Consider the following 16,078-nt stretch of genomic DNA (forward strand, 5'->3'; position numbering starts at 1 on the left):
TTGGCAGAGGGGGTTTTAGATGTTTTTGTGGCATCTGAACTAGGTCAGGCTGTCTTTGTAGCCAACAGGAACAGGCAATATTTTCAGAGGCCAATTTACTTAAGATAGGTGTCTAAGATAGGAAAAGAGAAAGGTGTTGACTCTCTGTTGACTAGTGAGAGATTCTAGACACCTATTTGGTGTTAGATAAGCATTGTCTGAACATCTAAAGACAGATGAGAGGAATCTGAAGTATGGTTCTTTATATAGTTTATTAGGGCTCCTTGTTCTTACTGTGCTAGCCTCTGGGATCCCATCCTAGTGGATAACAAGCCAAACATGAGTCAGCAGTGCGTTGCTGCAGCGCCAAAGGCAAATTGGATCCTGGGCTGCATCTGCAGGGGCTAGTAGAGGCAGAGACATGATCATCCCACTCTACGCAGTGCTTGTCAGGCCATATCTGAAGTACTATATCCAATTCTCATCTCCACCATTCAAGAAAAATGTGGACAGACTGGAGAGGGCCCAAAAGAGGGCCCCAAAGTTGATCAGTGGTCTCAGAACCTGTCCTATGAGGAAACACTGAAGAGTTAGGTCTTTTCTCAGAGGGGAGCTCATCACAATATTCCAGGACTTAAAAGGCAGCTATGAAGAAGATGGAGGCTGTCTCTTCCTGAGGAGCCACATGGAGAAGACAGAGATCAACAGGTACAAGTTGCCCTGGGAGAGGTTTCATCTTGATATAAGAACTAAATTTTTCACAACGAGAATGATCATTCGCTGCAATAACCTCCCCAGGGACATGGTAGAGTCCCCATCACTGTAGGTTTTCAAGATGCGATTGGACAGGGTTCTAGATAATTTCATCTAGGTTCCCCTTCCCATGGAAGGTTGGACCAGGTGATCTTTTGAGGTCTGTTCCAACATGGGCTGTTTTATGATTCTCTGATTCTATGATAATAAAATATAGGAACAATTTATGAAGCTTTATGACAGAATCTCTATTCACAGAAAGGTTAGGATGTTGTTCAGAATCATTCACTCAGGTTTAAGGACAGCTCTTACACTTAAATAAAGAGTTAATTCAAGAAGTCTCAGTGTATACAAGGTAGAGAGATTAATGACATGAGCATGATAGGATTTAGTCGTTACCTTAGGATCCATGGTTCACTGATCACCTGGATGCAACTTTTTTCATTAGTAGTGGTTATAGCAATTATGCTAGTAACACTTGCTTTCTCATACAATGATTAGAGGTTCCCACTGTAATTAATTGTCACATCTTTCAACAAGTAAAATAAGACAAGCCTCATTTGGTGGCTTTCCAGTGTAAACAATATAAAAATCACACTACCTTAGAACAGTTTTGGTTGTACAGGACCTCTGAAGCTCATCTGGTCTAACACCACATTCAAAGCATCACCAACTTGAGTGTTAAATTAGATTGCTCAGCACCTTGTCCAGTTTCTAATATCTCCAAGCATGCAAAATCGACCACGTCCCTAGTCTATCTGCTTCAGTGCTAAACAAGCCTCACTGTAAAAATTATTTTTCTTTATATGTAGTTAGGGTTACAATCTGTGGCCCTTACCTCATGTCCATGTCTTAAAATAGTCCATCTCCGCCTCTCCCTTGCCAACATTGTGGCCCTTTGCTAGGCTTACTCCAGCTTATTAATGTCTTTCTTATATGGGGGACTCCAAAACTGGACACAGTAGTCCAGACAGAGTTTCAGAAGTGCTGAAAAAGTGGGTATAATGACTGTTCTCAGTACTCTCACTGGAGAGTGGCTAATACAACACAGAACATGGTCAGCCCTCACTGTTTACTCATATGCAACTTGTCATCGACCAACAACCCTTAAGTGCTTTTTGTTAGAGCCGTTCCCTAAACAATTGGTCTTTCCCAACTCTTTACTTTCAGATCTTTTCTGTCAAATCTCTTCTCCACTTTTTTGAGATTCCTTTGAATGGCAGCCTTATTATCCAGCATATTGGCCAGTCCCTGCAATTTGATGTGAACCACAAACTTGCTGACAGTGTGTTCCTTCCCACATAATTACAAAACAACAAATCAAACCACTACCATTTTGTCTGGTAGAGCCAATACACTGGTTTCCCAGGTAATGAAAAGCAAAAGATTGTTCTGAAGACACACTTCACAGGAGACTAGGGTAGGAGTTGAGTGACTATGAGGAAGGAAGACCTGAATTTAAATAGAAAAATAGCAACATTTTGTATAAAAGCAGACAATGACAGCTGTTCTGGTCAGTAATTACTTCAGACTAAATGTGGACAGAAGCAGTTTATATGCACACAAATACCTTTCTGATCTGGCACTACTTCTACCCATTCTCATCTTACTCCAGGTACCTGGAAATGTCAAATCAAACTACTATATGTGTTTTAATGTTGGTGCACACAGTGATCTTTTAATCTTTATCCAATACTGGATAAAAATATCAGTTACAGAAATATCCTTGTCTCCTTCTTTGACTTTTATACTATAGGATTGATGTAAAGAAGCCATTGCATGAACAGGAACTTGGCCAAGAATTTTTTTACCCCCATGGAAAAATCAATAGGCAAGATTCCATCTTGGTTACCACGATGGCAGTCTGGAGACACCTCAGTAGCCAGTTGAGTTTATTTGCATTGCTGGAGATTAAGATCAAGTCTCACTACAACTGGATGCGTCAATCATTAGCAGAGAGCCTTTGTACCTGGCGTTCACATTGACTGCAAATTTCACATATAAGGAGCACTACATACAAAACTCATTTCAGAGTATTTACTCTCTTCCAATACCAGAAGTAAGAGGAAATAACAAAGGAATACAAGCAAACAACTTCCTCCTTGGGAGAATATGCACTTGACAAATGCCTGTTCTATCTGGTCACTATTTGAATTTTATAATACCTGTGACGCTGAGTCACCTTGTCCTATCAGGAAACAGAAGAGCTATAAATCACCCTCCAGTGAAGGACTCTGGTCACTTCTACAATCAGCTGAGGAAGGACATAAGGAACTTCCTATCTTCCTAGAGACAAAAGGTAGGATTTAGATTGATCTGTTTGTTTAAAGTATTGCACTTTTTTCATGTATTAAAATGCAACCTATAGTCAGAAGACTTCTTGAACAATTTAGGACAGTCACAGAAAGAGGATTTTATTCAGTGAAAAATAAGGATTACATGGGCAATAGTGTAACATGAGCTGGAAAAAAAAGGGGAGAGAAAATTGATGAACAATCAAAAACAGATGAAAATCTGCCTGTGTGCAAGTAAGCAGTATCTCGGCAGAATATAAGTATGTAGAGAAAGAGGCAAAGACAGACTGAACATATTGAATTGGCTATATATTCAGTATATTCTGTTGCTATATGTAGCTATCACCATGTATTTTCAGAGTGGGGAAATTGCCACTCTTGTGCAAGGTGGCTGCTAAACAGGAGTTTGGGCAACAATGCTGTACAAGTGAAATCACAGCTAGTATTATTCTACTTCAGGTGCTTTTCAAGGATAATAAAAATAATTGGAATGCTCTTTTATAATAGATATTCAACTGTATGAATAATTTAGGATACACATTTTTTTTAAGGAAGAGGGATGGCAAAAACATATTCACACAAGTTTGCTAAACTCATACAAACTAGGGATGCTAAAGCACCATCTTTCAGTGGCAGATCCCCGTACACAGATGGAGTTGCAGGGAAGTCAATAAGACTTGGCACGTGTCCTGATTTATGCTTGATTGAGGGGGAACAGGGGAGGGGGACAGAAAGACTGATTTTAGGACCAGTGCCTAGAAATTAATGCAGAGCAATTAAATTTACATCTCATAAACTATAAGCATTTGGTTGAAATCAGTGGGATTGCCAAAAGCATGTTAATATCTTGGAGCAGGAAACTCATTGGGTCTTAAAAAGCATTCCAATGGCATTTTGAAACTTGTATCATGTATTAAATTACCAATTATATTTCATTGTAACTTAATTCATAGAAAATATTACAGTGAATGAATACTTTGCCCATGTCTTTAAGTTAGCTTCTTCAGTTTGGTTTGCAAAATAGAAAGCTTCACAATTTCAATGAAGAGTTATTTTTCCTTTGAAATGGGGGATTTGGTTTTACATGTTTTAAGTGCAAAAGGGTTGTTTTCTATTTGCATATCATCACATTTTGCACTCAAAAGACATATTTTTGCTTGTAACTTGAGTGCAGCTAAAAATAACCCTCACCTCTATTTACTTTCTAATCATAAATTAAGTGAAAGGAATTATTTTTCATCTTATTGAGAGTATAACCTTTTATTGGTAAACACCTAGGTCATGTCCACTGCAAAGTTGTGTAACAGCTCTGAGAAACAAGTGTTAGAGAAGTTAATAAGAAAAAGTTCTGTGATCCTAAAGCACTTCAAGGAGGCATAGGTGATGTCGAAATTAAACATAAGTGACATAAGGCAATACCAAGAACAGGAAATCAATTACTTATTAGTTAATTGCCAGTAATTTTTTCTACCAGATCAACTAGATCTTTCCTCAACTACCAGTGCTTGAAATAAGCCACCCTATTTGAAGGCTGTGAGAATTTTAATTGTACAGATGTGGCCAGTCTGTCCAGGGTTTTGGTCTCTGAGCTACAGCTGCCCATAGTCACAGCCCATTTCAATGGGCTTTGCTCTTCAGCAGAGCTGGAGCAGCACCCATGGACTGTGGGTCACCTGTGCAACATAAGCAAGCTGGTGAGGAAAATGGGCCTTCCTGTACCACTTGGAAAAGGGTAGTTTTTCTTACCCACATGTTCTCCATGAGCTGGAGCACCTTGTGTTTTATATAAACTGGTTGCCTTAAGGTAAAGGGGCTTTACTGGATATGGAAAGATCAACAGATCCTATTGGCCTTTCCTCAAGAATACATTAAAACTAAAACCAGCAGCCCCTCAAAACCAAATAAGAAGTTAAACTAATAATATACCTCAGGGGCAACATGCCCATAAATTCCCTTGGAGTGAGAGCCTGGGAAAAATGCCAAAATAAGTAAATTCCACTCTAGTTACCTGCTTGCCTGCCCAAGGTACCTAAGCAGAAAAAAGCTGAATGCAACTCCTACGACTGATTGCAATCAGACCAGAACTTTGAAGTGACCTATTACCTCCTGGATCACTGTAGTGGGACGGTATGGCGTTTTCAGCTTCCTAAGCAAGTAGAGTCTTGGAGTCCAGAGTCTGGTGGTTGCTCCTTTGTTTAGAGAAGGCCTTCATTTCCACTACTGTTCCACACTACCTGTAATATAATCAAGAGTTGTCTTCAAAGAAATAAAAACAAAAAAAAGCTTTCTGAAACAAGTCTTCCCCAGGAAGCCGGTGCTGGTCCATTTCTGGTACAGCCAGTTCTGCCCCAGCTCTTGTGCAAGGCTTTGCAGTGCTGGTCATTAACTAAGGCATTTGAATCTAGACTCGGACACCTAAGCGTAGAGGTCTGCACATGGGCTGACTCTCTAACACTCCTTTCAACCAATAAATTCCATTGAAAGCAGGCGATAGGGAGTTTCAGACTAACTCAGACACAGAAACAAGCTGAAAGCAGCATCCCTCCTCAGCCGTTCCACAGCGTGGCCATGAGCAGAAGGCTGCCTACAGGCGAGGAAGCACGAATGTCCTGCTGTACTGTGGACTCAGGTGAAGGCATTCGGCCAGGATTACAGCAGGAAGTAAGAGATGAGCAAAGCAGTTGATTCACAGAAATTTGGAAATGAAAAGGAGGAATTAATTTTATTTTTTTACTTCTAAAAATGGGAGGAGGACAGAAGGATGAGAGAAAGAAAACCTTACCTTACTACTTGATAAAAAGCCAGGAAATACACAAAAGGTGAATTATGTATTCACAGAAATGAAAGCTCTGTAAAAAAATAAATTAAATCCTCATTCTCCCTGTTTCAGAGATGATCCTGCCAGTGGTGTTCCTGTGTCTCACAGCTGTGCTGTCTCCATCCACTGGAGAGGTAGGATCCACACTTGTACTCAGCAAACCTGGGTGGGACCTGAGGCACTTGTGGTCTGACTGAATATGGTTTTTCCTATGCACACCAATCATGTGCAGGAAGAGTCTAAGTAGATACCTAGGATTTGGAACGCTTTTATCCTTGAAGTCTGTTTAATTTCAAAGCAGTAGACTGGTTCCACGTTTGCACACTAAACCACCTACAGGCTTACTGTTGCTTATGAGTTGGTTCAGACATAACTATACTTTCCAGAAGCTCCCATACACAGATCCAGTTATCTCCATCTCCCAAAGACCCAGCTCTCTTCCTGTTAATTCCCTACACTTTTACAGGCAGCAGTTACCTAACTCTCTCCCTTTCTTGTCCTACAGGTCCTTTGCTCACAGTCCCATCCTCTCAATGTGTATCACTGATTTCCCTCAAAAAGCTAAAAGAACTAAGATAATCAGTGCACACTTAGGGTGGTTCCTCCCAGCCCATACTTAGTCTGAAGTTTGAAGTTCATTACTTCTGCTTCAGAAATACTAATGTGATGGAAGGCTTGACTACATTTCCCCCTAATTCTTCAATTTCTGTTCTCCATGCTGCAGTCTTGAAGACTAGTGACAATGGTTGTAAAGAGGAGGCCGAGTTCTTCATATGGCTATTTTTTAATTAGAAAACACATGAAAAGTTTGAGGAATGCTATCAGTTATGGCAGGAGTGGAAGAAAATCTATGGCATGAAAAACATAGGCACACTTTGGTTCAGTGTGATGTCCTGATGAAGTATCACAAGAGGTCTGTGATGATCCTGTGATTAAACAGTAAGTTCCTTCAATAAAAAGGCATTAATAGGCACATTTAAAATACTGAAGAAGGGGAATACATCAAAAGCACAATCATGTCTTCAGCTGATTTTTAGATCCTGTTCCCTCAAAACCTCATGAAGGAAATTATAGTAATAGTAAATTAAGTCTGATTCAGTTGCCTAAATTTAAGAGTCTACAGGCACATGACGTATTCCAGAACATCTCACCCTTCCTCAGAGGGTTGTCAGATATAATGTAGGAACCAGTGTTATTACTGCTAAGCTCTACACTGTGGAGCTCCAAAGTGCTACTCCACATGGAAGCACCCCTAAGGGTACTTAGGAGACAAACCATACCAATGTACCTTCTCCATTACAAGGATCATCTCCTGGGTTGATATTAATACTTTGGTATTTTAATATTTCCTAGACAGGATTCAGGATTTAGTTACATTCAATCAAAAAAGAAATTTAACATGTTCTTTCAACTCAGGAACATGAAGATTTTGATGCTCTGTCAACTATCAAAGCTGACCAGCAGAAGCTGATTGTTGACAGACATAATACCCTCAGGAGAGGAGTAAACCCAACTGCCAGCAACATGATGAGGATGGTAAGTTGCATGATGTAAATCTATTTGCAATGAGTAATGGACCCTATGAGAGATACAGGACTGTATGCAAGGCCACATTATTTTATTTAGCCACAAATTCACCCTCCAGACCATTCCTAAGGATTGAGCATGGCCAGCACCAAAAGAAATATAAAGCTGGCCAGGTGGAAAAGTAAGTCTGGAAAATTTTGTGGTGCCTGAGCGATAATGTCTCTTTCTTTTGGAGGAAAAATAAAAGGAAAACGAGGAACCATGGCATTGTTAATTTTTTTCTGATGCATTCTTCATCAGTCTTAGTTTCTATTCTTCCCCTGGGTGCATAGTAACTTTGTTCCTACTCCCCAAAAAAGGGGAAGAAAAGGATTTTGTCTATGGTTTTTTTCTGATTTGAAGTGTAATTTCCAAATGTTGTGCCTTCATGAGGGGTTATTTATTGGTATATATCTGAATAACTAATATTTCCTTCTTTCATTAAGGAATGGTGTTCTCCAGCTGCAGACAATGCCCAAAAATGGGCCAATCAGTGTACTTTAAGCCACAGTCCTGCTGAGAGGAGGAGAACCAGTAAGTGAAGCATGAGTGCTAACTGGATAATGTCATATATGTTATTGATGTGACTGGTTTTTTTTTTGTTTTGTTGGTGTTTTGGGGTTGGGTGTGTGTTTGTTTGTTTGTTTGTTTGTTTGTTTGTTTGTTTGTTTGTTTGTTTGTTTGTTTGTTTTAAATGTTATTTGTTGCCAGTGTCACTTTGTTGGTCCATGGGGCAAAGGCAAAATTCTAGATATAAATCTGCCCAGTAAGTAAGAAAAGATTAATCCATTCCAATTACATCAGTTTTACATAGCTAAATCACATTTTCTTCAGCAAGTGAAAAAAAAATCATAGTGAGAAAGCATATTCTCTCAAAACTTCCATCAGAAAGAAGAGAATATGCTTTCATCAGAAAGAAGGGTTTACTGCAGAAACCAGCTTATGTGTGCTGGATCAAACTGTCTGGGAAGGAAGGGGAAAATGGTGAAGGCCCAAAACCAATTGGTGGTACTAAGCATAATTTCTAAGACAAGACCCATAGTTTTTTTAATCCCCTGGCAACATGCAAGCTCTAACTATCTTGGAGGCTCATATAAACACTTCATTCATTGGATACTGAAGTTACAGCTATATAATGTTAGCAAAAGCTATGATCAGTACCCAATGTGGTGTTGACTGACACCTGTCTATACAGTATGTAAGATGTGGACTTTCCTTCAGCCCCCTTACTTTTTTGCCTAAAAATCGTATCTTCTGTTTCTTCCTAAGGTGAATTCTAGATGAGAACTAAGGCATATGCAGTAAGGTTGGACCTGAACAGAAACAGTAGGTAAAGGCAGTGTAGACACCTCCTTGTGTACTAGAAATAAGCTTTGAATTATTGGAATTTTCCCAAGATTACTGAGCTGTGGCCTGAATAATGACTAGGTTGCTAACCTTCAGACAGCAAAATTACAGTCATGAATCTGTGGTGCACATGTACAGGTGTATCTATAGACATGCAGAAGGTCTGTCAACAACAAAATTACCAGCCAAACAGGCTGGCCATGCTGCAATCTGGTCAAGTGACAACTTCAGTATTGACAAAGGGTGATGTCACTGAACCAGAAAAAAAAAACCCACCGTGCTGTCCCATCTGGGATGAGAACATCGATGGAAGTCACACCACCTTTTGCTGTATTTTTCTTACATGTGTATCTTTTATGCACTTCTCTGTACCTTTCTCTTTTCAGCTGTACAATGTGGTGAAAATCTCTTCATGGCATCTGCCCCTTTCTCATGGTCAGATGTTATTCAGGCCTGGTATGATGAGAATAAAAATTTTGAATATGGAACAGGAGCAAACCCACAAGATGCTGTGATTGGCCATTACACTCAGGTAGATGCAACTTTTTTAATATTTCAGGCTGAATAAATATATGTTAGCTAAGCAACTTTTACCCACTCATTATCTTTAAAGGGAATAAGTACAATGGAGACATGAGAGTTATTCTGACAAAACAACATGAAAAACTTCAAAGTAACAGAATTAAAATGGAAGTGATAGGCTAAGTGTCTTTACAGAGTAAAGATACTGGTATTTCAAAACTTCAGGGAGAAACAAAGGGAAGAAACGGTTTTGGTTTTTTTTTTGTTTAACATCTGAAAATTGCTCAGACACTAGAAGAATAGGATTATTAAGGTATCAGGAAGGAAATATAGATGAGTTTGTTACAGTCTACAGAGTTCTATTGACTCAGAGAGTTTCCATTTGGACATTGGTTTATGTCAATCTCCTCTGTTCAGCTGTACGAAACACAGGATACAAAATTTTACATATGATTCCTACATCTTCTTCAACAGTTTTAATTGAATGAAAACATATATTGTGATGTTTTATGTGCGTGTGTGATTATTATTTATTATATCATTACATCCTAAATGTTCTTTGGTTCAGGGGTGAAAACAGGGAAAAAACTGTTTTTTCCATCAGTGTGGGACATATATTTTATTTTAAAGGGTAAATAAAGTCACTTAAATTGGTTATAAATGTTTCTGTAATGCATATTGTACTTAATTGATTTTCAACTGTATAGTTCTCATTCTCCTATTATTTTTATTCTTATACCTACAGATGGTTTGGTACAATTCTTATCAAATCGGATGTGCTGTTGCTTCCTGTCCCAACAGTAAATACAAATACTTTTACGTCTGCCAGTACTGCCCCATGTATGTATTGATTCTGATTCTGGAACTTCTTATTACATTACCAAAATTAGTCAGGAGATGGTGAAATCTGTAACAGGGCACAGTGCCCATAGCTGAGGAACAACTTTGAAGAATGTATTAGGAATATGAAAAGACTCATCAAAAGAGTTATCAAACAAGCAAAAGCATAAAACACATAAGAGTGACACTGATTTCCAGATCAAATTTCATTTACCTAAAAATCCTAATTTTCATAATAGTAAATCACAAATATTTTCCACATTCTACTTGAAGTCTTGGTCCAGAAAGGCATATCAACATGAACAGTACAGTAAAAACTATAATTAACACAAAGAACTTCAGTGGGAATTTTAAGGCAGAGTCATGATTTCATAAACTGCCTAAAATTAATTTTCACAGTCCCATTAAAATATATTGTGGTGGGTTGGCCTTGGCTGGCCGCCGATAATACACCAAGCCGCTCTATCACTCCCTCTCCTCAACAGGACAGGGGGAGAAAAATATGACAAAAAGCTCATGGGTCAAGATAAGGACAAGGAGAGATCACTCACCAATTACCGTCACAAGCAAAACAGACTCGACTGAGGGATATTAACTTAATTTATTGCCAATCAAACAGAGTAGGATAATGAGACATAAAAGCAAGCCAGAAAACACCTTCTGCCCACCCTTCCCTTCTTCCCAAGCTGAACTTGACTCCTGGTTTCTCTACCTCCTCCCTGTGAGTGGCACAGGGGGATGAGGAACGGGGGTTGCGGTCAGTTCATAACATGTTGTCTCTGCTGCTTCTTCCTCCTCACCCTCTTCTCCTTGCTCCAGTGTGGGGTCCCACCCACGGGAAACAGTCCTTAACAAACTTCTCTAATGTGGGTCCCTCCCACAGGCTGAAGTTCTTCACGAACTGCTCCAGCATGTGTCCCTTCCATGGGGTGCAGTCCTTCAGGAACAGACTGCTCCAGCGTGGGTACCCCGAGGGGTCACAGGTCCTGCCAGAAGACCTGCTCCAGTGTGGGTTCTTCTCCATGGGGTCACAGCCTCCTTTGGGTGCATTTACCTGCCCCAGGGTGGGGTCGTCTATGGGCTGAAGGGTCGACATCTGCTCCACCATGGACCTCCACAGGCTGCAGGGGGACAACTTGCTTCACCCCTGCCTGGGCTGCAGGGGAATCCCTGCTCCAGCATCTGGAGCACCTCCTCCCCTCCTTATTCACTGACCTTTGTGTCTGCAAGGTTGTGTCCTCCCATATTCTTGCTCCTCTCTTCTGGTTGCTGTTGCACAGAAGTTTTTACCCTTTCTTAACTATGTACCACTGTCACTGATCGGCTCAGCTTTGGGCAACAGTAGGTCTCACTTGGAGCCAGCTGGCACTGGCTCTGTCTCAAATAGGAGCAGCTTCTGGTGTCTCCTCACAGAAGCCACCCCTGTAAATTCACCCTCCGTCCCACTACAGAAACCTTTCCAGATAAGCTCAACACATATATAAAATTTCTTTGACATATAACCAAAGTTTGAGTATACATTAATATATGTATGCATTCATATCATTAAGTTTTATTCTTGGATATGTGACACTGACTCCATAGCTTACGTTAGTAATGTTGATGTTTCAGGGGGAACCTAAAAAATTCAATTAAGACACCCTACAAAAGAGGACAACGCTGTGGCGATTGCCCTAATGCTTGTGAGAACGGATTATGCAGTAAGTTCTAAGCGTTTTAATTTTGACTCGGGTAAAGTTGATGCTTTAAAAAAATCCCTATTAATTTATGCAAATGGAAACTTTTTGAAATTATTTGTTCAAATAAGCCAAAAGCACCATTACAGAGCCACACTTCAGCATGGAAACTCTCATTAATACTTCCTAATGTAAGAAGATGCATTGACTGCAGTGAGGTCCAAGATATGTTTATGCCAATGGTTGCACAGATATCTCAGCTCCAGATTTCCAGCCACAGTTTATATGCTTTTCCATACCAGGGAGAGGCAATTCTCATACTTCAGTCTGGGAAATGCCAGGTAAGGAGGGGACTTCTCTATCTTTTTACCTTCTTCCTCCTTTGAACAATGGTGGTTCATCAGGTAGGATCAGGTAAGAGCAAGTAGCACATATGAGTTTTAAGAATTCCACTAGAAAATAGAAACTTATGGGCTGAGTCTCACAATGCAAGCCTTAACGTCAGTTCTAGCTTCTGGTACATAATTAACCTAATTCTCATCATGATCTGTAGTATAAAGGAAGAAAGTTTCAGAACACCTTGCAAGTTCAGAGAGAAACCTTTTTGACTGTATGTGCGGCCAAAGGTTTTGGATGCTGCTGTGCAGCAAATGGCAACAAAGAGGAAAAAAATTACAGAGAAAAGAAATATTGATGAAAAATTATTCCAAATGGAAATGCTGCATTTTCTTATTTCCCATTTATGATCAGTTTTGTGTTTCAATGCATTTTCAGCCAAGCTTTGAAAGTTTGAAGATGTTTGTTCCAACTGCCTTGGCAAAGTCTCCAGGATGTACCTATAGCTTCGTCAAGTTCACTGCCCTGCTTCCTGCCAAAGCAGAACTGAAATAATAACAAGCTCAACTTTTCCCTTCCTGGACATCCATCTCCTTAGTGACTTCTTTCACGAAAACAGATTCCATCCTACCTCTCCCACATATGCAGAAGGACTAACTTCATTCCAGTGACTCACACAAGAAAAAGCTGTAGGAGCATGTATATATTCTATTCTTAAAATGCTCTAGACTATAGCAGAGATCTTAACTGAAATTTGGCATTTGAGTACCAGATTTATTTAATGGTTAACTTCTCACATCTTTATTTTCTGAAAATGTTATCTAAGGGGCATTGTTTAAAGTTCTATAGTTCCATGTGTTTCGTATATTCTTAGTATACATGGATAGTCCTTGGTCTTAGGACTATCTTAACTTAATAGTTCCTTAACTTAGGACTAGTCCTAACCTGACCAACATTTTGAACTATATTACTGTTAACAGGACCAGAAGATAAACAGGATCACCTGAAATATGTAGTTCTCAAAAAGAATAAGGTGAACAGCACAGTTTCCACTAGAACTATACTGGTTTAGAATCTTTGTCTTTTGGTGACGTATTCTACTGTAAAATGCTCAATTGTATTTAAATGTAAAACAAACCAAAAAAGTGTATTTCATTTAAATTACTGATTCTGCTTATAGTGTAAGATCGCACTTAGCATAAATGCATGTAACAAAACCTGGCCTCTAATAAAAAAGAACTGTCTGAGAAAAGGGCTTAATTCACAAAAATAGAGAGCCAAGGGGGAATGTCCCTGCATTTGGAAACTTTGCTTTTAATAGCAAGCAAGGGTGTCTTCCAAAATTATATTTTAATATCTGCTTTTGCTGCATCAATCATTAAATTACTCATGACCAATTCATTGTAATTTTCCTTCTTTCTTATTACCATGAAGTACATTTCACTTAACTTCCAGCATATTTGTGACTTTATCAGCATTAGGTCTTGAAGGGAGCCTGATACCCTAGCAGCATAAAAAGCAGCAGCTCATGTGAGAAACTCAAGGTTTCTTAGGCAAAAACAGAAGTCAGGCAAACAACTTTCCTTCAGACCCTTTTCCAGAGAGAATGACCATTAGCATAAATAACATGCAATACTTACTTCTGTGACTTTTGGGAAGCAAATGATCTTCTGTACCATCAACAGTGGGACTAAATATTATTTTAGTCTCATCTTACAATGTTTTCACATCCCAGTCCTCTTTTAGTAAGGAAGCTGCTGTCATAATTAAGATTCCAAGCCCCAGAGTCTTTAGCATAGAATATTTTTAGCACGCACTCCTGACTCATTCATTTCAGTGGCAATTTCAGCACACATTTCTGACTCATTCATTTCAGTGGCTATTTCAACACTATCGTGGTTTAACCCCAGCCAGCAGCCAAGCACCACACAGATACTCGCTCACTCCCCCACAACGGTGGGATGGGGGAGAGAATCAGAAGAGTAAAAGTGAGAAAGCTTGTGGGTTGAGATAGAGACAGTTTAATAGGGAAAGCAAAAGCTGTGTGTACAAGCAAAGCAGAACAAGGAATTCATTCACTCCTTCCCACGGGCAGGCAGGTGCTCATCCACCTCCAGGAGAGCAGGGTTTCATCACATGTAACGGTGACTTGGGAAGACAAACGCCGTCACTTTGAATGTCCCCCCTTCCTTCTTCTTCCCCCAACTTTATATGCTGAGCACGATGTCGTATGGTGTGGGAGATCCCTGGGGTCAGTTGGGGTCAGCTGTCCCGGCTGTGCCCCCTCCCAACTCCTTGTGTACCCCCAGCCCACTCGCTGGTGGGGTGGGGTAGGAAGCAGGAAAGGCCTCGACTCTGTGTAAGCCCTGCTCAGCAATAATGAAAACAGCCCTATATTTTCAATGCTGTTTCCAGCACAAATCCAAAACATAGCCCCATATGAGGTACTGTGGAGAAAATTAATTCTATTCCAGACAAAACCAGCACAAACACGCATTTCTGACTCATTCATTTCAGTGGCATTGTTTCTCGTAAGAAAGAGGAGCATTAAATTAAAAGCCTGGTTTCACAATTCAGAGTGCTTATTGTTTGGGTTGGTTTTTTTCTCATTCATCCCCACCATTTTTCTCCTCCATTATATACTGCCATCTTATTGGGGTATGTCTGTACTAGTAAATTAAGCAATGCCAGGACGTCGATGTAAGCACTGGAACATGACTTACTGCACTCTTAAATAATTAGCACAGGTCCAAGTAAGAATGATGATAATGCAGTAGCTAATCCAGTGTTGTTATCATTAAGGAAATGGGTAGACCCATCACCCCCACTCCACTTACTATGACTAATGGGCCTAGAAAACTATTCCCTTCCATCATAATCCATACCACAGGAACTGATTTCTCAGTCACTGAAGAGGAAAGGAGTAGAGTAATGAGATAAAAATCAGCCCTCATCCATCTCATCTATGAGGACCCAGGGAACTAAAGGTCAATAAGCCTAATTTAGATCTCCAGGAAGATAATGGAGTAAATTGTTTACCAGTCATTTTGTAATCAATAGAGTATAAAATACCAGCACGGATTCGTCATGAGCTTATCTTGCCAAACCAAACTTTCTTCAGTAACTCGGATGAGTGGATGTTGTTTTGGCTTTGGTAGCATATTTGACAAAGCTGCAAAAGACATCTGCAAACTAAGGAGATGCAGTTCAGATGAAAGTAATAAAACACGTCACATACATACACACTGTTGAACACACACGTCCATGACTCTCCTGTGCAGGAGACAGAGACGGATGCCTCTGGCAACGTGATTAGGTGTCTGCACAGACGGACAGTACCCACATAGGTGGACAGTACCCTCGTGCGGATCTTAACTGCGCAGTTCTCACGTGTGATGTCCATGACCTTCCCCAGCCACCAGTCACAATCGTGGTTGAAGACAGCTTTTGCCAATGATATGGGAAACCTTCACTGAATACTTTTCTTGGTTAAAGGAGGGTCAGATCCACATTCCCATTTGCTACGAGCACATTTAGGACTTTTTTTTTTTTTTGGCAAAAACAAGTTCTGACTTCCCAGATTGCTTCAAGCAGACAATAAGAGTTAATTCTGTTCTAAGAAATATGCCCAAATATTAATTCATTACAGTTTAGTATAAAATTAATAACTGGTACTTAGGAGAGATAGGATCTGGAGAGGTAGTAAAAATGGATAGATCGATGATGGTATAAACAACCCTTGGATCAGGAAACCCAAGATGTCCTGTGCTGTGCTACAGAGACACTAATCTACTCCTGTTTGCTTCAGGGAATTTTATATTCTTTTTCTCTTCAAAGGGACATACTTTCAATGGGTGAAGTACAGAATGTTTTCCTCACCTATCCCAAACAGCATTTAACTTAGTGCTTACAGTACCTTGGCTTTACTGCAGACAGTAAATAGCATT

At 39.9% G+C, this 16,078-nt stretch overlaps 1 protein-coding gene across 1 annotated transcript; it reads left to right on the forward strand.

Moving 5' to 3' along the window:
* The first annotated feature begins 2,978 nt into the window (after window positions 1-2,978).
* Window positions 2,979-13,526, forward strand: LOC142055705 (cysteine-rich venom protein TRI1-like). Its single transcript, XM_075089826.1, has 8 exons — window positions 2,979-3,031; window positions 5,917-5,978; window positions 7,261-7,380; window positions 7,857-7,944; window positions 9,144-9,289; window positions 10,025-10,119; window positions 11,731-11,819; window positions 12,570-13,526. Exons 2-8 carry the CDS (start codon window positions 5,919-5,921, stop codon window positions 12,578-12,580), a joined length of 609 nt encoding a protein of 202 aa, XP_074945927.1. The 5' UTR covers window positions 2,979-3,031; window positions 5,917-5,918; the 3' UTR covers window positions 12,581-13,526.
* Window positions 13,527-16,078: the final 2,552 nt, after the last annotated feature.

The sequence above is a fragment of the Phalacrocorax aristotelis genome, chromosome 3, assembly GCF_949628215.1.
Source record: "Phalacrocorax aristotelis chromosome 3, bGulAri2.1, whole genome shotgun sequence".
Taxonomy (NCBI): Eukaryota; Metazoa; Chordata; class Aves; order Suliformes; family Phalacrocoracidae; genus Phalacrocorax; species Phalacrocorax aristotelis.

Excerpts from the sequence above, each read along its gene's own strand:
- LOC142055705 (XM_075089826.1), top strand. The coding sequence starts at position 5,919 with ATGATCCTGCCAGTGGTGTTCCTGTGTCTCACAGCTGTGCTGTCTCCA. Across the intron at positions 9,290-10,024 it reads TGATTGGCCATTACACTCAG|ATGGTTTGGTACAATTCTTA; the intron begins GTAGATGCAACT and ends TTATACCTACAG. Across the intron at positions 10,120-11,730 it reads GTCTGCCAGTACTGCCCCAT|GGGGAACCTAAAAAATTCAA; the intron begins GTATGTATTGAT and ends TTGATGTTTCAG.